The sequence below is a fragment of the Chaetodon trifascialis genome, chromosome 20, assembly GCF_039877785.1.
Source record: "Chaetodon trifascialis isolate fChaTrf1 chromosome 20, fChaTrf1.hap1, whole genome shotgun sequence".
Taxonomy (NCBI): domain Eukaryota; kingdom Metazoa; phylum Chordata; class Actinopteri; order Chaetodontiformes; family Chaetodontidae; genus Chaetodon; species Chaetodon trifascialis.
The window spans coordinates 6,288,662-6,316,084 of record NC_092075.1 but is presented as its reverse complement, the minus strand read 5'-3'; the positions used below and the strand labels follow the sequence as shown (position 1 = coordinate 6,316,084).

The following is a 27,423-nucleotide window of genomic DNA, read 5'->3' as shown; positions in this document are numbered from 1 at the left end:
CCACAACAGTGAGTCAAAAGAAGCTAACACGCTCCATAGAGCTGCAGTGGCCTGCAGAGCCAATAAAGAGCTGCTAAATCTCTGAGAGTCAAACATGTTGAAGGCTGTGATTCTGAGTATCACAAAAGAATTTAATCTTTTATAAAACCTCCATTATAACAAAGCAACTGAGCAAACCATCCCTGACATATGAAATTTATAAAGAATGGCACATTCAGTTTCCTGACCTAAGAGGATATTGTCACAGTATTTCATTGCAGGCTATATTTCCGAGTAGCATTAAATAATGAAGTATGATATCATAAAAATACACTATGAATGTAAAAATCTGTCTCAGTTCCTGAGATATAAAACTTGCCAAAGCAGAATCTCTTTGGTCATGGGGGAGATCTCTCTGCAATGGGAATTTTTATAAATAATACTTTTTCTAATATTTCGGGTAGAGAACCCGGGCGATCTGCCCGTCAGCCCTCTTAGTGTCCATCCACTTCCCACAGAGGAAGATGGTGGTGACGCCATTGGCTGTGTTAGTGACCTCCACGCGATCCAGCAGCCAGCCGGGGTTTAGACCTGTGTTGTCATGCTCCACCCGGACTTTCTGCAGGTCTCCCATGTCCAGCATTTCCAGCAGGAAACGGTCCGTCTGCTCACGTTCGAAAAGGTTACGAAACTTCTGCCGCAGTTGCCGACGGCCTGAATCTCCATTGGAGCCATAGATAGTGATGAAAACGTTGGCATCAGTGCCTGCTCCCTTCTCATCGCCCGTGATGACGATGATCTCGTACTTGACGGGCACCAGGCTTCGAGCTTTACTGGCAAAGCTCTCAATGGCCTTTGTGCACTCGAAGGTCAAGAAATCGTCCCTCTTTGGAGAGAGCGGGACGAGGGCATTGCAAATGAAGATGTACCTGGAGGTGAAGATGCGGAGAAGACAGAATATAATTCGCTACCAAAAAGGAAGAATGACTGGATGTAGATGTGGGTAACTGAGCAGCAAATGATGTCTTACTTGTTTCCCAGTTCCCTCTCTGTGACGACCACCTGCTCCACATGCCAGTAAACCTCCCCTTTGACTTTCTTTCCATCTTTGGGAGTGTGGCCAAGGCAGATACCAGCAATGTCACCCAGGTTCTTGGATGAGAAGTCAAACCTGTCAACGTTTCCCCTGAAACCGGAGGGAAATAAGCAGGAGAGAGTGAGTGGCTATTCCCTTTAATTGGTCCACATACTTTAAATTCATGTCAGGCAATTTGTCCTGTGCCAGAACGAATATTTCCCCAGGATGGTGTAATGTCGTGATAGCAGGATTGTTCTAAGCTGAAGTGCTTGGTGCTGGTGGGATTATCATAGTAAGTGCAAAGGCAGAACTAGAGGGAGAGAGAACACATTCCTTGAAGCTTTTTCACGCAAACAAGTTGCAGCTCTTTGAATCAATCTCACACCAAACACCTACCGCAAGAACCTCTTCTTCTTTGAGGAGTTCTCCATTACAAATTCTTTTGATCGGCCCTTCTTCCCCTCAAGTACGATCCAGGCATTTTCTTTGGTTTCAGCTTCATCTGTGTCTCCAGTTGTGATACAGATTTCGTACTCTTTCAGAGAGAAAACATGGACAGTCAAAGAAAATTGTCTCAGTTGTCCTCAAACAGACATGTTGTGCAAAGATGCCACTGCACGTTAGAAGTTAGAAAGACTTTCATGAAATCACACTGCATTTTGATACAATCTGTCACCAGCATTTCTCAGCAATAACCATTAAATGTGTTTGCATGCAGTAATTATTTCTCGATGTATTAACTGTCTCATTCTCTCTTCACTCTGTTTGCAAGGTAAATTAAAGTTACTGCTAACGCAAACACACCATCCGACTGTTGCTCCTTCACATTAAAAGCGCTGCAAAACACAGGGTGGTAGATTATTGACAGACATCATTCTTAAAGCAGCGTGAGTTTGTTGGGCTGCACTGCAAACTGATCCACCAGCTGCTCTTCTGTTGGGTTTCTGACAGAGTGCCTACTGCTGCCTCTAATAATTTGGGGACCTGTAGTATTACACTCCACTTGCTGTTACCATGGTAACTGCAGGTGCCCACAAATCAACCAGGACTGGACTGTTAATACATATGACTTTAAAACACGCTGGACGTTCGGGCCTTACTCGTCTTCTCGTTGAGGTCTAAGTAGTCGTTGTTCGCACAGGCCAGTTCCCGCATTATCTGTCCATCGTCGTCATTCTTGGCAAGCCAGCGGTCACAGGGGAAACGAAATGTTTTGTCCATGAGCTCATCCTTCACATCAATATACTCCAAGTGCCATCCTGGAGCAAGACCTGGGTGTAATGGGATCAGGAAGCAAACAAGACAGTAAGTAAGAAATGTTGTCAAGAGTGATGAAGCAAGAGTGATGCAGCAATCTTTCAGGCCGGCGAGTAAAAAGCTGCGTCAGCCCTTCAGGTTTCCTCAAAGCCTGACAGTGATGTAGCAGTTGTTAGCGTTGGACAGCTGCACCATTAAGCCATCAGCTATCCAGGTTTCATCAAAATCAAGTGGTGACTCAGACATGTCCCCTGATGTCTGACTAACAGTGGCCAGGTTTAGGTAAGGTCATGTGATCATGCAACATGCATGTTTTAGGAAGCAAACTAAACAGCGCTCTTCACCATGACGGTTTGAAAGTGTAGATTTAATCAGCCCACCATGCAGACTGACTGGTACATCTGAGCGGCTGACCTGTGTTGTCGTGCCAGACTCGTACTTTGGAGAGCTCTCCGAGGCTGAGGATATCGGAGAAGCGGAATGTGTCCACCTGCTTGCGCTCAAACTTGTTGGACTTGCTGCACTCTTTCAATGCCAGCGTCCCTGTGTCTCCGTTCTCTCCGAAAATTATGATCCACACGTTGGCATCGGTGCCTGCCACTGGGGAGACAGGAGAGAGTTGCCCATTTAGAAAAATTCATCAGGATTTCTGCTTCCCTCGCTGCCCTGCTAAAGACAAAAACACTGGATTGGATTAAGCAGAGAGCAATGTGACAAACTGTGAACTTGCGGATATGCCGTATTAACTGTGTTTAAATGTAGGACTATTTAATTTAAAAGTGCTCGCACTTTGTTGTCTGTGTTTTAAACTGCAAAGCACCTCAGCCATTGCAGGGCTTTGTTGAATTATTTGTTGAAATAAATACTGAGATAGCAAAGCCCTGAGGAAACAGATCAGCTAACAACCAGCAGAGAAAGCTGCATTCTCTGACTCATCTATAATCCCGCTGTGCTTTATTATTCCATTACAGCGGGTTAGACACTGAGTGTGCAAAAGGCAACGGTGAACACAAACCTCATTCAGTCTGCAGCACGTTTTCAGCGTCCTCTTTTTACACGTGTCTAAACACCAAGCTGGAAATCTGATATTTTAATTAACAGCCCTGTAGTTTTACTGAGCAATGAAAGTGTTTGTAACATTAGAAATCGAGGTCTTTTTAATGTTACTTTGAGAAATTAATTTTGTGTTGCTGTTACTTTTAATGTGTGTTCACAAAGTGGCGAACCTCGCTCCATCCTCGCTTGTGAACGACTGAGCCTTTCCAGGATGAGAAACTGATGAGGTCAAACATTAAATATTTTGTCTTTGTGCTGTTTTCAATTGAGTAAATGTCAAAAAGGATTAGCAATGTGTTTTAAACAGCATCCTAACATTTCTGGAATTGGGGTTGTACATGAAATTTTCCCCCACAATGATCCCAAAGCAGACCATTACCTCATGCATAGCATTGCCTGTGCAATGCTGTGTGCATGTCTTTGCCTTTATGTGTGTGTGTGTGTGTCAGCCAGCCTCATTATTCCTCCCAGAGCCTCAGTGGTGGTACAGAGCTGCATCTCACCCTCCAGTAACTGCCAAGGGCAGAGAGCAGTCCTTTGAAGTCGGCTCTGACTTCTCAGCACACTATCGTATTGATCAGCAGCACTACTGAGCCACATGAAATACTGCATGAAGAAAAGAAGGAGCAAAGCAGCGTGGAGGGTTTCTGAGGAGGATTTCTTTCATTACAATGTTCAGTCCAATAGAAATTATTCCACCTTTTGTTTCCTTGAAAATACATACTGCACAAGGACAGGTCAAATGAGGATGAGGTTCTTTGTGACATATCTGTGAAACCCAGCCTTGAGCTTTGGACAGAGATGTGAAAGACTTACAGACATAAATAGCCTGTACAGGGTTGTAGCACTTATTTGGCCTTAGAGGGTCAGAGCTCATAAAACAACGAACACTGAGGTGATGACATCATCATCCAGAACACACTTGACAGATGAAGTCTGTCATCTGACCTTTGAGTCCTTCAGGATCCCCCAGGAAGAGCTGGAGGTTTTTACTGATGAAAGAGGATGTCTGAGCTGCTCACTCACCTCACCTGACCCACAGATGAGAGGATGGATGGATGGATGGATGGATGGATGGATGGATGGATGGATGGATGGATGGATGGATGGATGGATGCATGGATGGATAATGTTGATATGACTAACAAGTGGACTTGAAATTCCCTCATCTGTTGAATTCAACTTCAGTTCCTGCACCTCACAGGTCTGATCAAATAACATAAAAGGTGCTCCTCAAAGATCAATCCTTGGCCCCCTTCTTTTTCTGGTGGGAATGCTCCGCAAAATTTAAAAAATTTATTTTTTTTTCCTAGTCTTTGCTTTTTACTTGCCTACTGAAGAACAACTGAACAACAAACACTGACATATGCACAGTGTGATGATAAGTCAGAAGCAAACGTTATGTTATGGGGTCTTAGACCTGAGGATGTACTTTGAAAGAAAAGCTCTCCGACTGTGTTGAAGGCTTACCTGCAATATCACTAGTCTTGACCTGGATGATATAGGTGGTGAGCTCCACCATCATCTCCTCGTCCACAACAGCACCCATCTCACAGATCATGGTTCTCTTGGGTCCACGTGTCCTGGATAGCCATTCCTCGTAGGTGAACACAGACACCTCCTCTGTGGTCAGGTTACGCATGATCACCTGGATGCACAGAGTGAGCTCTTCAAATATAATGTCACACTTCCTCTAAATGTCATTCAGGACCCTGACATTGATTTTTATGATTCACTGCAGTGTAACAAAGAAGCATGACACCTAAAGGGAAGGATTGCTTGCTTTTTCTATTATTATTATTATGTTTTGTGAAGATTGAGTCATGTCAGTTTTTATGCAATGAATATGGATCGACTGCTAACAAGTATAGCCAACCAGTGCAAGAAAGAGCACATTCAACCAGTTCCTGTATGGTGGGAACCAATTATATAGAGAGGGGACTGTGAAGTAGTAACAGCATATGCTTTCAGTATGAACCAAAGTGAAGGACTGACAGACATTACCATCTTTACAGCTAATCCTGCAGCATGGCTAAAAACCAGATCAGTATGTGAAAAAGTGTTATGTCACATATTATCATATTATGGACACCAATGTGTTGCCGGTGTGTACACAAACCCTGCCTCTTCCAAAATGTCTGTCACTAGTCCTGGGAAACATTTCATTACTAGGCAAAGGCTCAGCCCAGGCAGCCACACTCTCCACTCTGCATATTTATTTCGGCAGATTACTATGCTGGCAGTTCGCCCGGTGCACTGTTGCGCCCATTTCAATACACAGACCCAGCAATCCATAAAGGCAGCACATCTGCTTGTGATGCTGAACACACAAGGCTCTGTGCAGGGTCAAGTCAAGGAGACGTTCACAGCCGCTGAGTCCCAGGCACGGACGGACAGGGCTTGGTATTGTTCCTGACTGCTCTGCTGCTCTGCAGGCATGGTGCCTTTACCAGAGGAGACATTTGCATAGGAAATGTGTTCTATTTCATCAAAGCATTTGGCTTGAGACATCAGACTGAATTTGGAGATGAGCAGTGATGCTGTCCTCACAGGGTCAGTCCAGGAGAAAAAATATTGAACCATTTTTGGGAAACTATATATTAATGCAGTCGGATATATTGCTGGATCATGCACAAAAAATGTGAGATATATGCACAAACACACATCAATTCACACTAAGAGGAAATTCAAAATGAAATGTCTCGCTGTCTTCTGAATACAGGAGCACACAGCTCTCATTACTGTTTGCATGTGTGTGTGTGTGTGTGTGTGTGTGTGTGTGTGTGTGTGTGTGTGTGTGTGTGTGTGTGTGTGTGTGTGTGTGCGCGTCCATGATGCCAGAAACAACAGCATGGTGAATAAAATGGGTCAATATGCTCACTCCAGGAACTCTGGGCCCTGCTGCGTATGTGTGTGTGTGCGCGCGTGCGCGCACGTGCGTGTCAGTGTGTGCGTGTCTGTGTGCGTGTGTGTGTGTGTGTGTGTATGTGTCTGTGTGGGTGGGTGAATCATTGACCATTCTCCTGCAGGCAGGGATAAATGTGTGTATGTATTTGTCTGTGTGATACAATAGATTGATGATCCTGTGACCTACAGCATACAGTGCCAGGGTAAAAACACAACCTGTGACTGCTTTGTACTATTGATTTTGGAAGGCGCTAGCAGTTACTGTTCTGCTTTTTATGCTCCTGGTTTTATGTTTTATGGATGAGATCTGCAGCTTCTTCTTGATAATTAATTAGCTTTTGAAAAGAGAGGAAGGAAACCAGTGCACAGTGCATGATCAGCTCATTCTGGAGGCTTAAACCGGCTTAAAGGTTTCCTTTTATTGTAATCTTTTACTGTGATCTCAGCTCCTGAACATGTGTCTATCTGTCTTAGCTCTAAGCTAATGAGCCAATTTAGCACTGCACTATAAAACTGTCAGAGTAATGATGGACAGTTTATAAAACAGTATCAAAATCAATACAGCAGAACCAGAAATATTATCTTGTTCTCTGCATTGTTCTTCTTTACTTGCCACCTACATTACACACAATACAACTCAACTGCTGAGAGCTCAGTGTGTTTAGCTTGTAGCAGCTAATGTAGCCTCAATTTGGAGCTTTGACTTATGCAGTAGTACTCTGCAGGTCCCGTAAACACACTTTGATGTGTAAAATCGGTGGAGTTTCCCTTTAAGGTGAGCTGACCTGATCCAGAAACCAGTCAGGGCGACTGCCAGAACCATCAATACGAAGCCTCATTTTCTTCAGTGGGGCAATGTCATCGATCTCCATGTTGAAAGTGTCCTCCTGACCGCGCTCAAACCTGTTATCCACCAAGCACACAACACAAAGTTTATAATCTGCAGCACGATGACAGAGTTTCTTCATTTTATATCATCTGTGGTGTCTATGTTTGACTACCTGTCCTCATTCTTCTGCAGCAGCATCTCCTCTGTGCTGCCATTGGCTCCAAACACAGACATGTAGATCAGGGTGTCTGTTCCTGCATTCTGCATGTCTCCTGTTACTACGGTCACCTCGTAAATAATCTGACATGAAAATATTAGACATTTGATGAATGAAGGGCCACCAAAGTTAAAGGGCTCCTCACATATCTAAATATAATACCATCTAACAGAGCCAAAAACTCAGCCACAAGGATAAGATATAGGAAAGCTTGATTTTAATGAAAATCATTAATTTTCTGCAGACTTCTCATGCCTTCACCAACAAATCAGTCTTCAGTAAATTCATCTATATCAATCATGTTGCGAATTATACTTTTATAATCATCCAAACCAGGAGAATTAAACAATTTGAAAATATTACTTTCCTTATTAATGTTTAATCATGATTCAAAGGGGTTAAAAAAATCAGTTCTGGTATCATCGGACAGAATCATTGTACTTAATGAAAATGGTAATTTGCTTCAGCTGTGATTGTATGTCCTCTGCCATTTGACTGTGCTTTACGTCAATATGCTCACATTTCCATACCTTCTGGGAGATGGAAATTGCCTCTGCATCCAGCACGTTGAATACTCTAGAAGTCAAACCATCTCCTCGATCTTTGGCCAGCCAGCACTTGCAAGCAAAGATATATTTGACCCCTTTGGTTGGCACAGCAACAGACAGCTCATCAACCAGCCAGCAGCTCTCAGGAGTGGCCCCATCATGGCCGAGCTGCAGGGAGGGAGAGAAACAGTCATTTCAAGCAACGTGGGTGTATTTTTCTGCGTTCGTGTGTGTGCGTGGACGTGTGAGAGTGCACGATCTTCACTGAAGCTCTAAAAGCTTCCCCCTCCCTCCCTCACCTCGACCTTTTTGATCTCCCCCACGTCTGAACCGTGGGACTCGCAGCTCTCCAGAGAGCCGGCCTCAAAGCCCTGCCTCCCGTCCAGCAGGTCCAGCCACAACCTCTCTGTCTGGGTGTGATTGGCCCCGATAATGATCACATAAGCCCTGCTGGTGGTGCTCGCATCGCGCTCCAGTCCAGTGCAGATGGTGATGTGGTATGGTATGACTGCACAGGAAGAGCACAACACTTATTCATTCATGAGAGGGAGAGATTATGTAAAGATGTCCGTGTTAGAATATTAATGACAAACATTCACATAGCAGAGGGGATGAATCAGGCATCCGCTACTGAAGATTTTTCTTACTCGGGAGCTCGACTTCTTCCTCCTTCTTCTTTTTGCTCTTTTTGTTCATGTTACTGTCAACACTCTTCACAGTCAGGGCTGAGTTCTTCTTACTGTTTAGGCTTTCTCTCACTCCTTCATAACCCTGAAGGAACATAACACACGTTAGAGATGCAGACAAACACGCCAACACAGCTAAAGTCAGGGGGTGAACATGGGAAACGTGACCTCTTCATGTTAATATAATATGAATATAATCACTGAGCAGTGGGCATGACTGCAGAGTGTTAGTCCTGTTCATGAGTCATTTTTTCAATCATTCAGGGATGGAAAAAGAGAATCTAGGAAGATCGATATCTCATATCTTCAGCATAAATCTCCAATATGTCAGGTAGATAACATGAACGGTCAGTGAAAAATCTTTCTGTAATTTAGGCGAACTGATGGTTTAATTTAAAATTAAATATTGAATTAGAAAATTTATAAGGTGCCTTTTTAGTCTCCTCTCTACTATAGTTTTTTAATGTCTCTTGTGCCATTTGTTCATATGACTGTGAGGCACCTCTATGCACAGATGTCTTCCTTTCTACCTTGACATAGAAGACTCTCTCAATGCGTCGGTCCTCCCTCTTCCTGGACAGCCAGCGTTCACATAAGAAGAGAAAGACCTCCTCCGTATCCTCGTCTACCACCTCCACCTGGTCCAGGCACCAGTCGGCACTCAGCATGCTGTTATCATGGCGGATTTTTATCTTGAAAACCTGTCCGAGGTCGACAGCCTCTATAGTGAACTTATCCACCTGGGGAGATAAAACATGACAGTGTAATTATGAGTTTGTGCTTTTTCTGTAATTTAGCTTTCTAGACTGAAAAGCACACGTGGTGAAAAATGTGCGTTTTCTCACAGATCCTCGTTCAAACTTGTTGCCGTTTGTCTCCGACTTGCTGAGCTTCCTCTCTCCAGTGTCCCCCAGGTCCCCGTAAATGGTGAGGAAGACATTGGCGTCGGTGCCGGCTCCATACACATCACCTGTCATCACTGACACTTTGTATGTGTGAGCTGTAGCGAGGACCGTGATCACAGACAAGCACAAGGGGATCATTTTTTTAGGCAACTGGCAGAATACGGAGTGAAAAGAAAGCAATTTCCCACCTCTGGTTTGATGCCACTGTTACATAACAGAGACTCAGGGAAAATTGCCTCTAGTTTTCAAATTAATATTCAGAAAGGTGGCAAAGAGACAGAACACAACAGAGAGACTCATCCTGCAGATATCCCTGCATGTTAGTTGAATGTGTTGTTTGTATGATAACGTACTCTCCAGAGCATCTTCCACCTCCACCTCAGTGACTTTCAGGTTTCCATCTCGTGAAAGTTTCTCAGTGATGATGTCAGAGGGCACCAGCTCTCTCACTGTTTCTCCATCATCCTCCGACTTGGCGAGCCAGCGTTCACATGGGAAGATGACAGTCTCCGAACCCTACAGAGAGAGAGAGTTTAATTTATTCGTTTGTGCCTCAGAGGGGAATCAGTGAACAGTGGCTTGTCCTTGTCTGAGCCTGAGCTCAGTATGCGACAGTGCTGGATTACCCTCATCCATCTGTGAAGACAACATCTCCACCTACTGACCAAAAATAGAGCCTGTGTGATACCCGCGGATGTGAGGAGTAAAATGTTAGAAAAGCCAAATGTACTGTAAGTACATCAAGCATTGGATCATTAAGCATTAAGGTGGTGGTGTCAATCATCATTCCAGTGATCGGTTGGTTACTACTGAAGTCATTGTTTTGGTGGACAATGAAGAAAGGTTCAAGTCTGTGCTCACCTAAATAGTCTCTCTTTGAAGATTAAAAATCAAGCTGGAAACATCGATGTTATCCTGGATTCAGACCTAAACCGCAGTAGTCACACTGAAACAAAATCAGCCTTGTACTATCTTATCATTATGCAAATTAGTGTCAAAACATGCTGCAGATATGCAGAATGCTGTTGTCAGGGTTGTAACCAGCTCTCAGCTCTCATTACCCTGACAACCAGTTTCTCACACAGTCAACCTCAAAATCCCATTGTCTGTCCACAAATCACTGAATGGTTTAGGTCCAGGATACTTACCAGAGACAGTCAAAACTAAACATGGTGAAGCTGCTTCAGCTTCTGTGCTGCTCAAATTACCTTAAAAGACTCAAGACAGACTATTTCAAATCCAAGCTAAAGACCTACTCGTTTGCCATTGCTTTTAATTAATCTTCTTTTAAATCGGATTTATTTGTTTGCTTCATCGTTTTTACTCTGTGTGGTTTTACTTGCTTGTTTTTATTGTTTTATGAGTTGTCTCTTGTGTTTTTGCTTGTGTACTCTGTAAAGCAGCCTTTGGGTATGAAATGCAACAAATGAATTTTCCTCGTTTTGCCTTCAGCTACCTTCAATTCGTGCCTTGAATGCTTCTTTATACTTCTATTCCACTGCAGCTCAGATGCAAATATTTAGTTTGCAGTTTCTTAACAGTTTAGGATAGAAAACATGTGACCATCTTTTAAAATATGATGCATTGCTATACATTAAAGCATCCAATAGAATATATATAAATCTTGACCTACTGCAACTATAAAATGCTACTTACACAGTAATAGTGTATTAATAGTGAATTGTGAGCACTTTTCCTTTTGACTCTTGACATTGACATTTTCAGTGCAGGTACTTGTGATGGAGTACTTCTATTTTTTTAGTACTGCTGCTTCAGCTGCTGCTTCAGCAAAGGGTCTGTAGGCGGTACCTTTCCCTTCCTGAGCAGACGTCTGATCTCCACTCTGTCCAGATGCCAGCCTGGGTTGACCCCGCGGTTGTCATGGCCAATACGGATCTTCTCAATTATATCCCCCACATCCTCTAGCTGCACAGAAAGAAGATCACACAATGAACAGTGCATTGATGGTCAGCTGCTGCACTGGCCTGGTCTCCAGAGCTTAATTCATCTATCTGTGGCTATAAACTGTTATTTTACCTCAACTATGAACATGTCCTCAGCTCCCCTCTCGAAGTACATCCTCCTCTCCCTTTTGTTGACACACAGAGACTTCTGCTGGGTGCAAACTGCATCTCGCCCATACAGAACAATGAAGACGTCTGCATCTGTGCCGGCTCCAAACAAGTCACTTGTGAAGGTTTTAATCTCATAAGGAACAACTACAAAATAAAAAAAATAAACAATTATTTGCATCAATTGACAAATATCTTCATCAGGTGTGATTTAGACTGGAATGCAGTGACTGAATGGGATTTACATGGTGTGTAAAGCTCAGTCTGAAGAGAATTAGGGAAAAGGTCCCGCATGATGGCCCCATCATCCTCCCCTTTATCCAACCAGCGACCGCAGGGGAAGCGCAGCTTCTGTCCAAGAGACGGAGCATCAATCTCCACCCAGTCGAGGAACCAGCCTGCCGATCCTCCTCCTTGAACATCAACACAGATTACCGTGATCACGTTATATAGACAGATCCTGACTAATTCTGCACAGACAGGGACTCTGTCCTACGGTACCACAGTTGTCGTGTCCAATACGCAGCTTCTTCAGTGTTCCGATGTCCACGGCTTCCACCGTGAACTCATCGGTCATACCCTGCTCAAACTTATTCCTGTGACTCTTTGACGCCTTCAGGTTAATTATCCCTGTAGATATGCACATCACAGAATAATTCAATAATTTAAACACACGTGCAACAGATATAAAGACAGTCTGGAGAATTACCTGTGTCATCCTTGGTGCCGTATAGGATCATAAAGACATTAGCATCAGTTCCTGCATACTTTTTCTCACCAGTTTTTATCCTGATGGTGTATGTTGTTGACATGGCTAGAATAAAAAATACCAGAATAAATTAAACATCTTGTAATTATTATTCTTTTTCATTTAAAAGAAAAAAAAAAAAAAAACATAATGTCTTGTAACGTTGCTCTCACCTTTCTGTTCAAGACCAAGTGTGGCTTCAGAGTCTTCCTCATCATCATCCCCTTTCCTCATAAAGGCCTCGTCCACAGGAACCAGCTCCCTGGCAAGCTGTCCATCATCCTCGTCAATGGCCAGCCAGCGCTTACAAGGGAAAAAGTACCTAAAAAACAGTACATGTGCGTGTGCAGTGTACAGTCTGCATAGCAACAACACAATAACCTGTGTGTAGCCTCTGTTTGGGAGTGTTTCCATGTCCAAAAACAGCTTAAGAAAATGGCAATCTCTATTTAGATTGATCCCAAGCCTCCGCAGACAGGCTGTCCCTTAACCAGGACACCAAAATAATACCATTTCACACCACACAGTGGAGCTCTACAGACATTTTATGTCTTGAGGTTCTGTCTGCTATGCTGGATGATGCTGTGTGAAGATGCAGCTGCACATCTGAATTAAAGAGCTGATGGATCTCTGCTCACCTTCTAACATCATCATGACTTACGTGGTGTCGTCTTTGTTGTCTACAATTTCCACTCTGTCCAAAAACCAGCCTGCACTGGCCTGGCTGTTGTCATGTCGGATCCTCAGCTTCTTCAGGATCCCCAGGTCGACCGCCGTGACGTTGAAAATGTCCTCCTGGGTCACACGCGAACAAGCCGGTGACAAAGGGTAAAGAAATGTCACAGGTCTTACATAAGCAGTCCATTACAACCTCATTACTTATTTATTTGATTTTTATTTAACCTGCAAGGCTCTTTAGATCCAACATTTGTTTGACAACAGAGTCTTATCCTGGAGACAGTGTCATTGATAACAATCATGACCGTGCAGAACACAGCAGCAGGTCAGATAAATACATTATGAACAGTGGAAGAAGGAGGCGTCTGTGGTGCACTGGAGGCAAGAACACATTTCTTCTCGTAGAGAAGATGCTGTGATGTGTCACATAGTTTTATTAGACTTTATAGATTATCTGCACTACTGGAAATTTTGGGCTGAATAAATAAATAAATTACAGCCTCATATTTAACAGACAGACATGAGAGTGGTATGATACTTCTCAGCAAACTCTGCAAAAAGTCAGACTGTTCCTTTAAAGAGCAACACTCAGATGATCACACCTGGAGCTGACAGAAACAAAGCTTACCTGGCCTCTCTCAAATTTGTTCAGGTTGTTTGACTTCCTGAGCTGTCGCTCCCCCGTGTCGCCAATCTCCCCGTACATGTTGATGTAAACATTGGCGTCAGTCCCCGCCCCCCACATAGTCCCGGTGAACACATGAACCTCATATGAGTTCACTGAGAGGAAAACACATCCAGACACAGTGAGAAAATGCAGGTCATGAGTGACATTCATCTAGCCTTTGGAAGAAACACATTACATTGGTTCTGTACTTACTCTCCAGGTCTTCATTGTCATCCGTCAGCAGCTCCACCACAATCTCCCCGTCCTCCTCGTCCCTGGCCACCCAGCGGTTGCAAGAGAAAGTAAATGTCTCCACTACTTCCTGCAGCTTCTCGACAATTTCCACCTCCTCCTCTTCTTCTTTCTTCTTCTTTTTCTTGTCCTTCTTCTTGTCCTTCTTGGTGTCCTCCTTCTTCACCTCAACCTGCACCATAGCCATCGTCAGCCGCTTGATGTCCACTGTCTCCAGGAACCAGCCGTCTCCGATACCCTTCCCGTCGTGGTAGATACGTATCTTGTAGATCTTTCCAACATCGTGAGCCTCTATCTGTGTTGTAGGTATGAAACAGCGGTCAAACCAGGAACTTAAATCTCCCACACGTGTTGACATAACACGACACTGGCTTTATACAGACCTTGAAGATCTCAGTGGTGCCACGTTCAAAATTGTTGGAGCGACTCTGAAGGGAGAGAACTTCAGTTTTTCCTTCATCTCCATAGATCTGACAGAAGACATTGGCGTTGGTGCCACCGGCACGCACGTCCCCTGTGACCACTGTTACTTCATAGTTGATCACTGTAGTGGCATGGCAGTATTACGACAGGAAGAAGGATCAAAACATTGTAACTCATAATCACTGTTTCTGTGTTAAAAACGATGGATTCTGACTGTCTGGCACTTTTTATGTTGTTGTTATTTACATTGTTCGATGTCCAAGACCTCACTTGGATAGATCTCAACCTCCACTTTCCCATCAGCCTCGTCTTTGCAGAGCCAGCGGTGGCTCGGGAACATGTACTGCATCCCATGAACCGGGACCGAGATCTGCACGCTGTCCAGAAACCATCCGGCCCGCAAGCCCTCATTAGTGTGACCAATCAGGAGACGATTTATCTGTGAACACAGAGAACATGAGGGGATCAAACAGTTTTAGGAAGCGCAAATAAATGTTTCTTCTGTGAAAAGTACATGTTTATGCTTACCAGTACATGCTTACCTGTCCGATGTCAAAGGTGTCTATGGTAAAGACGTCGGTGCGTCCCGTCTCAAAGTAGTTCCTGAGGTCGTTGTCGGAAACTGCCAGTATCATCTTGTTAGTGTCCCCCTTCTCCCCATACAGCTTGACAAACACCTTGGAATCCGAGCTGGCCCCGTTCACACTGCCCGTCTTGATTGCTATGTGGTAGCTGACGTCTTGGGAGGGTGGAAATTAGAACAATAATTAATTTATATGAACTTTAGTTCGCTCTTGGTTTAAAATGGTCTTTGTGCACTCACTAAAGAGACGCAGGCCGTCTCCAGCTGGAACCAACTCACGGACAATCTGTCCATCATCCTCGTTGCGGTCCAACCACCTGAGGAAAAGCACAATCGCACACATTTAATCCTTTAGCAGTAAACGTAGGATGAGATCAACCCTCCCAGCAAACGTCCCTGGAAAAAATGGAAATATGTGGAAAGAAGATCAAATGTTATTTATTCGTTTATAATGTTTATTGTGTCAGAACGGTGTCATGAGATTTACAGAATCTCTCAATTTCAAGAAGCTGTTCTTGACAAGAAGGTAAGAAAATGTAGGCGGGACTCAAACATTAGCATTCATCGGCTGGAGTTATGCACTACGCTGCAACAATTACATTTGCCAGGTCTACGTTTTTATTTAATGCATGAGCCCCCGTTTGATCAAATCACTAAACATTTTAAGTTGCCAGAGATTATAAGGATATTTGATTAGGAAATGAGGAACAGACAGACAGGAACAGCCTCTTTCCAGACGTAACTCTGCACCTCAGCCTTGTGGTTTGGCTCCAATTACAGAGGGAGAGATCTGGCTGACCGCTGTGCATTTAGTGCCCATTTGTAGCGCCAAACACATCCATCAGCTGCCTAACTGCTTAAACACACACCACTGGAGGACTAGTGAAAGTAAGCGTGGCCAATTTAGGAGGCTTTTAGGGCTGGTTGGGCAATTTTATCCCACTGGTTGGTTGGTGCTTTGATGGGTTAGGGACTAAGGAATTAAGAAGAAAATTCTACACTAAAAACTGATGTGTAAGCACACAAAACATACAGACATTTCATCCTGTACAGATATATTTTTGACATTTTGGGAAATATAATTATTTTTTTTAGTTAGAGGAGAAAATTGATACCAGTTATCAGCCAGTTATCTTAACGCGGCATAAAGTCTGGAAACAGGGAAAAACAGCTCACATGGCTCAGTCCCAAGTTTAAACAATATGTCTGCCAACACCTCCAAACCTAACACATAATGCTGAATGATTTGTTCCGTACAGAAACCTAAGTGTAAAAGTTACACTTTTTATTATTTTTATAATAAGCTATGCTAATTGTTTCCTGGCAAATGAGCACAGTGGTATCAATCTGTATTTACTGTGAATCTGTAGTCACCCTGCACAGGCTACGGCATTAAATAGTCAGGAACATAACACCCTGCAGAACCACACCTTGTCATTTCTACACTTATAAACAAATTAGATAAAACATGCTGATTCAAGAGCGTTAGAGGTGTTGGACCATCTCCTGGCTCCAGCTTCACATTTACCCGACAAGTTTGTGAGTCGATCTTCTCACACAACTCTCAGCAAGAAAGCGTGGAACTGTGCAACTATTCCTTTATGTCATATGTGCTGTATTATCGCCTTGCCTGAAACAGGGGAACTCAGTGGCCAAACTCTCTGGCTGGCCCTCCTCCCTGACCATCACCTTATCAAGGAACCAACCACAGCCTCCACCACGGCCGTCATGGCCGACGCGCACTCTGCGCACCTGCCCCAAGGACACAGACTCGATGAGAAACTCATCATGCTGAGGGAAGACAGAGAGGAAACCGGTTAAAGATGCTTGCAGCGCATTTCCCAGACAACATTTATTTGTTTTCTGTGATTGTTGCATGCTCACGTTGCCCTTTTCAAATTTGTTGACATTGTTTTTGCTCATAATCATGAGTCGCTCCCCCGTGTCACCCAGGTCACCGATAATATTGAGGAAGACGCTGGCATCAGTGCCGCTGCCGCTTACGTTGCCGGTGCAGATGGTTACACGATACTTTATCACTGACAAAAGAACATTCACATTACATCATGACTGTTAACATGAACTTTGAATATCTGCACTCACTCTCAGTCAAAAAGCGTGTGTGTATTTAAGATCAACTGGACAAATCCTCATGTGTTTGTCCTCAGTGTGTTTCGTACAGAGCAGGGGCTCCTCGATGAGCGCTCCAGTAGCCGGAAGCTCTCTGACGATCTCGTTGTCATCTTCATTGATGTCCAGCCAGCGGCCACAATGGAAAGAATATTTCTCCATCGTCAGGGTTTTGAGCAAAGTCACCTGCAGAAAGTCACAGTCAGGTTCGTGATCCAAACTTCAGACAAATGAAGGCTGCAGCAGTGGCTTTAACAAACACAGCTGACAAATTCCAGTGGGACAGACTGAGTTACTTCCTAGCGCCGTGTACTGGGCCACACCAAAGGAAATGCCAGGGTTTTTCCGAAAGGTGAAAGCTGTAACTATGGGAGGACACGATGCAACAGACTGAACAGCTTATATTGAGAGATCAGGAACCCTATTTACACCTGGTATTAAAATGGGTTCTGTATCCACATAATAAACAATTCAACCCCCAGACTCCCTTAAAAAAATCACAGTTTTGTGAGTTGGCGAGTTTGGGGTGACTTTATAAAATTTGTAAAAAGGGTCGACTAAAAAATCGTAATCATTTGTCACCTTCGCTAAATGCCAGCCAGCGAATGGATGTCTCTTCTCATGCCAGATGCGCACTTTGAGCAGTTTTCCAATGTCTGGCATTTCAATCTACAGTGATCCCAAAAAATATAACAGGGTAGATCAGTGTGAGAACTTATCATTGGAAGAAGCTGTAGTGTGCTCAGTTTAGCAGATGATCCAGGGCTTACCGTGAATTTATCAAGCTGGGCTTGTTCAAAACTGTCCGAGTTGTTTTCCAGTTTGATCTCATCAGACTTGCCCTTCTCGCCATAGATCTGTAGAAACACCTGGGCATCAGTCCCTGCCCCCTTCACATCCGAAGTCCAGATCCACAGAGACCATGGGTACTCTGGAGTAGACGAAGGGTAGATTTGATAACATGTTTTCAGAATTAAATAATAATAAAAATGAACCTGAATTCTTTTCAGGTTTATAGAAGACGTGATTTGCTTTTCTTCCCCTGAGCAGAGATCTGTGAGTTCAGTGAGGCCACCCACTCTTCTGTTTTTTCTGCCTGAGGGAGACCATCTCGTACAGCTCCCTCTCAATCAGTCCGTCCCCCTCATCCTCATCCAGCCACATCCCGCACGGAAACGTCTGCTCAATGCCCGTGAACGGACAGTATATTACCACCTAGAAGGGAAACAGGCACTTGGTGAATGAATGAATGACACTTTGAGAATCACGCTGTTCCAAAAAACAACTGCGTTGCACCTTTTCACAGTACCAGCCAGCACCAACGGCCCCGTTGTCGTGCCCGATGGTGACCCTGCTGAGCGGGCTGATCAGCTCGCAAATCTCCACGTTGAAAATGTCAATGAGACCACGCTCGAAAGCACCGCCCTCCAGGAAGACCTTGCCGCTGTTCTTTATACCCTTGGAGCCGTGCATGACCATGTGGATCTTAGAGTTGGTGCCTGCACCCCTCACATCTCCAGTCATCACTTGTACATTGTATATGATTCCTGAGTGGATGCACAAAAAAATCCCAACCACAAATCAGCCTTCATACATGTGTGGAGGGAATGTTAAAGCTTTATTGATTTTTCTGCAGTGACAGTGTCCCTCACATTACGGCTCTGTGTGTGTTTTTGTAGAAAGACACTAAAATAGCTCATAATACTGCTGCAGCTCACAAGCAGTTAGCATCATTAGCTATGTCTTTTTGCTGTTCATCTCATTTGTGTTGCGGCTTGTGTCGTTCTCACCCATTGGCTGAATGGATCCAACCAGCACATCTCTTTGTATTTTGCCATCATCTTCATCCATGGCAAACCAGCGATTAACTGGGAACTCATACACCTCTTTATTCCCCATGTCATCGACTACCACCTGGAGAGACACATTATGCAGGATCATCAGTGTTTTGAAGCACGTGTGGACTTCTGTGAAGATGTTTCATGCTTGGCAGATTGAGCATGCCTTATCTAGAAACCATCCAGCTGAGGAGCCTCTGTTGTTGTGGCCAATGGTGATTTTCCTCAGCCTTCCCAGGTTCGGCGCCTCTATTGTAAACTTGTCCTCTGACCCACGTTCAAAGTTGTCTTTGTCACTGTCCAGTCGTCGCTCTCCTTTCATAAGAAACAGAGCATGTTGGAATACAGTCATTATAGTAACAATAAATATACAACAATATGTATCATGGCTGTTGCTGGTGGCAAATCAGACTACAGCTACGTGGTTAATCCATTAATAACAAAATGATCAACAGAATAATCAGTGATGAAAATGATGGTACCTGTGTCACCGTTCTCTCCAAAGATGTTGAGGAAGACATCAGCATCAGTTCCACTTCCCTTCATGTCAGCCGTGAACACACTCACTATGTACTTATTTACTGCAAAACATGGAACAGGAAATCAAGAATATGATGATTTGAATAAACAATGATTCAGAAAGACTACAGTGTCTCTGAGACCCAAGTTTCAGTCTTACTAACACTGTGTAATAACAATTAGCTGGACTCTCGGTTGTCATTAGGCAGGTTCCTTGCTAATCCGCACGGAGATGGTTTCCAGCATAAATATTCATACCTGTGTGTGTGTGTGTGTGTGTGTGTGTGTGTGTGTGTGTGTGTGTGTGTGTGTGTGTGTTGTGTGAGTTAGAGCCATATTGCTCTGGCCGCTCCCTCACAGCTCTGCTCTGCTTGATCGATCGCAGGTACTAAGACGTTAGATCACATTGCAACACAAGGCACATGGGCTGGTTTACCCGAGGATTACACTGATGGAATTCATTTACAGCCTGACACAGTAGGATCTGAAGGCTATCGGACACCTTTGTGCACAACTGGCCAGACACATGGTGCCAACACTGGCAGGTTTCTAAAACAACTAAGAAATTCTGTTCATTTGTGGAGGTTTTATTTTATTTTGATCTAAGGAGACATGTGTTTGCATAAATATTATAGCTCTTGAGCTGTCTGATTAGTTGTGAGGTGTCAGTGTTTGTGGTTATTGCCTTTTATAGTGGTCTCTCTGCTCAAACCCAGTGGTTTCGCTATAAAGTGGTGGAGCTATTTGTAATTTTAATCAACTGTTATTTTGCTTTAACCTTCGTGAACCTTTGTGTGGGTTAGTGTTTGTCCCAGAGTGACCTACATTTTGGGACGTCCATGGGGTTCAGGCTGCCCAGCAGGTCCCTGACAAACAGGTTGTCCGCCTCCTCACGACTCAGCCAGTTGTTGCAGGCGAAATAGAAGCGCAGATGGGGCCGGTTCATGTCGGTCACCACCACCCGGTCCAAGAACCAGCTGGCGTTCATCCCTGTGTTATCGTGCTCGATCCTGGGGAGTCAACCGTCATAGCGTGACGTGAATTCACCCGGCAGGTAACCACAACTGAGCTCGCCACATCACATGCACCCATTTCTTTGTTTTTTCTGCAGTGGCAAATACAAAACAATGTTGTTTTTTGTGGTTCAGACATAGAATGAGGACTGAATAAGATGGGGTAGAATAAGATGGGGTCTGCCATAGGTGATAAGCAGGGTCCATTGTTTTGACATATGTGCATATGTCTTGCACACATTAAGTTTCCTGAGCTAGATTTGACCCAGTGACCTTGTGTTTGCAGGGTATGTGTCTTTAAACTTTCTTTAAAATTAAACTCATACTCTTGTGATGTATAGCTCAGTAATATACCTATATGAAATACTATGTTGGCTGCCTATTTTCATTTCTTACGTTTTCCCTTTTTGCTTACTTATTTGTTTACTTGTCTCACTTGTTTACTCTCTGATGTGCTCAGTCTGTCGCTAGAATTGATTCCTGATTATACATCTATACTGCCTGTTCCTGTAAGGAGAATAATGTTGGATTTGCCATGTACCAAGCCTGTGAAAAGTTCATAAAAACTTGAATTCAAAAAAAAAAAAAATTAAACTTATACTGAGCTCTATATACAGTTAGGTTTTTACTCTCATCCATTTCAGTGGAGTACTGTACGAATAACCTGTAACACTTAATCATTATGAACTATTGTGCTGCTGGTCAGTATATCATAGTGAGTTTGGAAAGGGGAACTATTTTGGTAGCATTTTATGCCTTTGCAACCAAGTCAGCAGTCTGGAAATGACAAGAAGTTTAACCCATAGCCTGCCAGTGGCTTCCCTGGAACTGCTTTTTACAACACTTCTTCTCCAGAATCTGAACAATCCATAAATCATTTCTGTAGCACTTGAGGATCTCTGATGAAATCTCAAACCGGCTGTAAAAAGAGTCACTTTTGCACCAACAGCTGCTGGCCAGATCACACAGACAAGTCCAGATACCTGCAGTGCTTGGATTCCTAATAATGCATTCAGTTTATGAGTAGCTGTCATGTCCAATGCAGACAGATGAGGCTCACTGCAGTTTAACACAAGCAGTTTGGTAAACTGAACTTCAGTTGGGGAGTGAAAAGCTGCTTTTGTAACATTCATTAATACTATCATGCTTAACAGAATTTGAGTAATTGGATTCACATTCATCTGGAAATGTTTTCAACAGTATTGGAGAAGCATTCCTGATCTTGGAAGTCGCAGTTTCATAATACAATCCCAAATTAAGGTTCAAACACTGGCAACTCTTTCATAGGGCTTATTTATTCTGAGCCACAGTGCAGCATCTCCACTTTCTGCACTCACTGACTTTTAAATGTATCCCGCTGCCTCATTTCACTGTTCATGTCTGGCCGCTGTGATGTAACTCAGCCTCCTCTGGAGTAAGACACTAACTCCCAACAACAGATGGGCTTAACCTCCTGTCACTGGACGAAATCCTTTGATGGCCAGTGGCACAGCTGGAAAATAAGTGAGAAATGTTCCTGTGTGATCCTCTCTGTAAGCTGCTGTTATCCTGTGTGAGGTATACTTAACCATGAAGCATAAACTGTGATGTTGTCAGTGACCTGCAGCTGTGCATTCTGTGAGTCTGCAGCAGCCATGCAAACACCAAAGGGGAATTTAAGTATATTTACAGGTAATTTATTCCTATATAAGTTATCGCACGCCGTCAGCACTGTGGGGTTTTCACTGTGCAGTACCTGAGCTTCCTCATAGGTCCCACGTTGTGCGTTTTGATGCGGAAAACGTCGGTCTTATTCTTTTCAAACGCAGTTCGGCTTCTGTAAGTTGAGGAAACAGGGAAAATATCAGAAGCTGGGAGAAATCCAAATTAAGTGTGTGTGTGTGTGTGTGTGAGAGAGAGAGAGAGAGAGAGAGAGAGAGAGAGAATGCTGTATTTGATCGGGAGAGATTACAGGGGTTGAAGAAACACAGTCCAGACAGACAACTGAACTGTGGAACTGTAAATTACATCTCCTGACTGATCCGGCTTATGGTGCCCTGGTGGTCTCATGCAGTGGCATTATCTGAAACCTCCTGAGGCTCAGCCACTTCAGCACTCCATCCTCATGTACTCCTATCCGTCACGTCAGAGACGAACCGGGCCTGTGCACACAGAGGATCCCCTCTGCCAACCACAGCGAATCAGACACCGTCTTTTTCATTAACAGAGAATGCCTGTCTTTGTCTTTGACCCACATCTCTATCTGTTCTCCTCTCCCTACAATATTCAACCCACAGACAATGCCAAGACTCCCATAATTAAGGTGCACAGTGTCATATACTGCAGAACAACTGCCAAGAATGAAATACTGCCCAACACACATGAATACATGCCCTTGTTCTCTGTTTCCGTGTAAAATGACCTGCAAGAGAATGATGGGGAGACATTGATTATGTGAAAAAGCAAACTCAATGCAAACTTTGGAATTCAGGCAATTTGAGTCTCTTATAATCACGTTGAATTTCCAAAAAGTTGCATTTTCAATCTGCCTTTATTTTCAATCGGGCAAATATTGCTTGGAGACATAGCAGCCCTCCCTTACCTGTATCATGTTGTAGTTTTAATTGATCTTTACACAATACAGGCAGGACCTAATATATATTGGAGTAAGGTGAAACTCCTTACTGTGCGGTATGTTTATCATATGACAAAAATGACTCAGCAACAACCATGTACAGTATTTCATCAGCTGAGCAACACTCCAGTCACACAGCATGGAGATACTAAATGCATAGTATGCTGATGCTGCCTGAAGTGGATGGATGAGACCACCACAAGGTGTGGGTGACATGGTCCAGTGTGGCTTACAATAAGTTGGTTTATCCTATACGCTGCACACGTAACACAATCTGTCAATCAAGGTGTGCAGAGATAAAGGGAGCCTGCTGCTGATAAGATCCCCTGAGAGTCATTTGATCATCCACAGAAATGACATCGTGGTCTTCTTTCATTTGCCTCTGAATGGAAAAGAAGACCGGCCATGTCACATAGTTCCTCCTTACTCCAGATATTCTGTGTCCGACACTTTATACGACTGTATGGAAGAAAGATTCCTGCACCACAACCGAACCTTTGTTATGAACATGCATCAAAGGGTGTTTTAATTTTGAGCTTTCCACAAACAGGTCAAAGAGATCCTCTATGTGCAAACTGATTTGGTCTTGATTCAAGGCAGCAGGCTGATGTTGAGCAGGAATGATCGTTCATACAGTGTTATATGCACAATACAACCCAACACAAGGACAGAATCATAACCATCCTTTAGCAGACTGATTAGAAAATACCTCTTTTCTGTGCTGAAGGATCAGAGAGGAATAGAAAAGATTAAAAGTTAGCATCTGACATTGAAACAGTCAAAAAGAAAACTAGCTAAGCTTACTAATTATACATTATGTATTGACTGAAACAGAATGAAATCCACTTGACTCATTGAATCGACTGATACAATACAGTAAGTGCAAACAAATCTGAGCAGTGTGAGTCACTGACACCTAAATTAGAGTTTTAAAGACAACATATTCATCAAAGTGCGCTATAATTCAGTGACATCAACACAAACCCTTTTAAACTCACTTGCTTGCCAGATGAACCTTGGGTGTGACGCCAAAGTCTCCAAAAAGGGTGACAAACACATTAGCGTCTGTGCCGGCTCCCTTTACATCACCTGTGACAGTGACCACCTCATACACTGAGAGAGAGGAGAGAGGAGGTTAGAAAGAGAAGGAAAGAGGAAATGTCACAATCACAATCCTGAAATAATGAGAGTACGTACGGGGGATAAATCCTATCTAACAAGGTCCTAATAATTTAAAAAGTGAAAACTTGAATAAAAGGACAAACACAGAGTCACATCCTCACACAGTGTCCAATAATCTATAAACATTAGGCAGCATTATGTTTCCTTCCATGCACGATTGCCAGGGAATTCAATGCGGCGAATCTGCAGCGAATCCATGTCTGGTGTGTTCCAGCGGCCAAACCTCTCTCACATTTCACAAATGTGTCTCTTCATCTGACCAAGCCACTGAGTTGATGGGAAAGTAAACGGGATCAAAACTCAGCAGACTCTGAAATCTGCCTCAGTTTGGGTCATTTAAGGTGTTGTTATGGAGGAAGGGAAGTGGATACACACTGCATGCTTGCAGCATGGCTCCGGGGATGGTAATATTGATCTGTCAGTCCAGCACTTTGGCCCAGACTAAATGTCTCCACTAACTACTGGATGGGCTGCTGTGAAATTTGGTACAGACAATAATGCCCCCCCTCAGGATGAACTATCACATATCCAGACTTTTCATCTTGCACCGCCATCAGGACAAAATTTTAATTTGTTTATTTTATAGTTCAATCACTCATTTGCATTCCCATCAGCCTCTGCTCTACTTTGTATTCAGTGTTAATTAGCTGTAAGATGGGAAACATGGTAAACCCTTAACATCTGGATCATGGTTAGCATGGTCAAGCATGTTGCACGCCCATGTTAACATTTAGTTCAAAGCACCACTGTGCCTACATACAGCTTCCGTGCTGCAAGCATGGCTGCAGACTATATACTCAGATCCACTTATTGTGTGAGTCACAATTCAGTCAGCTGATAATGACTCATCAGATGATTTGTGAATCCTGACGCATTAACAAATAATGTGTATTTTTTGGAAAGGATTTCAAAAGTCACCCAAGTGAAAAAGCCTGAGTTTGAGATACAGTCTCAACATTAAATCTTCAGGAGGAGTCTATGCGGTGGTAATTCTATAGTCCTGCTGCGTTCCTGTACGTAAATGTAAACTCCTCTTTGTCGTGGTTATGTAAGTTTGACTGGAGGGTATGGGACACGCTCCGTGACTTTGGGTCAAATTTAACAAACAATGGAGGACATAGAGGATGAAGGAGATGTAAAGAGGAAGCAGAGATAGAACACACAGACAGATTACCTGAAAACATCCAGCAGAGAAGGAAAGGAGAGGCAGAGACCTGATAAAGAGCAATTTGACCAAAGTCGATAGGGACATGGATACCTAATTAACAGTGAGCAGAGCTATTAAAGCCGGATTAAAGTGAAAGAGAGACACCTGATAAAATCAGATAGACAGTGGCCTGGTAAAACTGAGCTGTGATAAACTCCTTGGAGTGTCAGAGAACTAAGTGTGCCAGTGAGGTAAGGAAGACACATATACAGGTATGGATCACAGCTACTGATGCTAAATAATGATACTCACTGCTGCAACAGTTTCTTTACGGTAGCAATTATCTGGTACACTGCAATGTCACATTTTCAACACTCTTTTTTATGTTTTATGTGCGTTTTCCTCATTGAAAACATCTTCAAATACAGCTGAACACTGCATTTTGAAATGCTCCTTTATGCCAAACAGTCTCCTAATTTGTTTCTGAGGCCAGTGTGTGGGCTGGGTTCAGGCGACAAAAGCACTTTGCACATCTCTCATGCGATGAGATGAGATGAGATGAGATGAGATGAGATGAGATGAGATGAGATGAGATGAGGGTCTTTTAAATGCAAAATGCATTCGAAAGCCCAGGAAAAGATAGTGAGTAAAACTTTGAGTTCAGATTTTTCAAATGATTATACAACTTTATTCATGACTTATGGATGACAGTCAAACTCAGCTCTCTTTCCTCCTAACCAAAAAATAAAATAAAAAAGCAATTGGCAGCCCCCTGCAGGGTCTGATTCCCCATCGTTGTAAAAACCTCTGATCTGCTTCAAGAAACCTCCTTTGGCTCCGGGCCCTGCCTCTGGCCCTGGTGGTTCTCCCAGCCCCTGAGACTGGGACGGCACCCAGCACCTGTCTACCTCAGAGCTTCTGTTTGGCTCCATTCATGTGGAACATAACTGAGCTTTCACCCAAGAACAATCACAGAGGGATTCCCTGGGTGCTCCTTTCAGCTGAGCAGGATCAGCTGAAAGGAGCAGGAGGAAAGCTGTGTTCAGCGTTTGAGCAGCTGGGACACTCCAACAGGTACATGAAGTATGCCATGAAACTGAGATTTACTTAAAATACAGCAGATGAGGCTTCTCTGTGTGCTCTTACCTTTCTTTTTGTAGTACTCATCTTCATACCCATCAGATGAATCTGTGTGGTAGTTCAGCAGCTCATTCTGGTAGATTACACCATAGTCCACCTGTTTGTTTTTGGATTTTTTACCCTTTTTCTTTTTGTCTTCGTCACTGTCCGCTGATCCCTTCTTTGCCTTCTTCTTTTTCTTTTTCTTTGAGTCCTCCTCTTCTTCCTGCTCCTCAATCAAAGGTTCCTCATCATCATCATCGTGAGACTTCTTCTTCTTCTTGCCATCTTTTGACTTCTTGTCCTTGGAGCCCATCTCCTCCTCTCCCTCTGGATTCTCTGTGGAGGATTTCTTCTTCTTCTTCTTCTTTTCCTCCTTCGCTCCCTCAGTCACTTCTTCTTTGAGCTTCTCCTTTTTGGAACGGGTCTTGGGGTCATTATTGTTCTGCTCACCCTCTTCAGCTTCATCTTCAATCACAGCACCAGCATCAGCATCAGCATCAGCATCATAATCTGGTTTCTTTTTCTTCTTTTTCTCTTTTACTTTTTCACCCTCTTTTTTCTTCCTCTCTTTCTCTGGGGCCTCCTGATTCTCAGAGCTCTCGGCACTCTTGTGTTTCTTCCGACTCTTCTCTCCTTTTGTGGTGTCCCCACGGGTCACACCGTTGCTCCTCTCCTTTAACTCTGGCTCCGGTTCCTCCACTTCGTCATCGACCTCTTTGGTTTCTTCTGAAGATGTGGATTTTTTCTGTTTCGACGGCATCTTTTATTCATCCACTTCCCCGGCCTTTAGTTTCGTAAGTGCTGCCTTGAGTTTCTAATAGTGTAAGACAATTCATTTGACCCTTGGCTGCAGGGAGGTTCTGGGAACGTGGAGTTCAGAGCACCATGGGTGTGCGCGGCTGCAGGTGTACAGACTCAGGACATGCAGAGGGAGAGATGACTGCCTGGACATCGCCTATCTGGGCAATATATG

General features: G+C 43.6%; 1 protein-coding gene across 1 annotated transcript; it reads right to left on the bottom strand.

Moving 5' to 3' along the window:
- Positions 1-114: 114 nt before the first annotated feature.
- Positions 115-27,423, bottom strand: loxhd1a (lipoxygenase homology PLAT domains 1a). Its single transcript, XM_070988872.1, has 41 exons — positions 26,475-27,423; positions 23,998-24,112; positions 22,121-22,201; positions 20,198-20,382; positions 19,336-19,434; positions 19,020-19,168; positions 18,806-18,929; positions 18,312-18,562; positions 18,095-18,230; positions 17,786-17,946; positions 17,598-17,684; positions 17,066-17,201; positions 16,770-16,924; positions 16,516-16,676; positions 15,126-15,202; positions 14,845-15,041; positions 14,549-14,741; positions 14,263-14,423; positions 13,841-14,174; positions 13,589-13,740; positions 12,944-13,077; positions 12,456-12,604; positions 12,244-12,348; positions 12,036-12,164; positions 11,780-11,947; positions 11,500-11,681; positions 11,272-11,388; positions 9,816-9,978; positions 9,403-9,557; positions 9,088-9,297; positions 8,519-8,642; positions 8,171-8,379; positions 7,854-8,039; positions 7,279-7,406; positions 7,063-7,180; positions 4,841-5,018; positions 2,729-2,914; positions 2,158-2,328; positions 1,454-1,592; positions 1,010-1,165; positions 115-908 (listed from the first exon to the last, which is right to left on the bottom strand). The coding sequence occupies exons 1-41, from the start codon at positions 27,208-27,210 to the stop codon at positions 428-430; spliced, it is 7,278 nt and encodes a 2,425-aa protein (XP_070844973.1). The 5' UTR covers positions 27,211-27,423; the 3' UTR covers positions 115-427.

Bases quoted from the DNA above. Each gene is read 5' to 3' on its own strand.
- loxhd1a (XM_070988872.1), bottom strand. From the start codon at position 27,210: ATGCCGTCGAAACAGAAAAAATCCACATCTTCAGAAGAAACCAAAGAG. The intron at 9,979-11,271 runs GTACCGCCTACA...CTCTCTCTGTAG, and splicing joins GTCTGCTCAGGAAGGGAAAG to GGTTCGGAGACTGTCATCTT. The intron at 909-1,009 runs GTAAGACATCAT...CTTCACCTCCAG, and splicing joins GAGAGGGAACTGGGAAACAA to GTACATCTTCATTTGCAATG.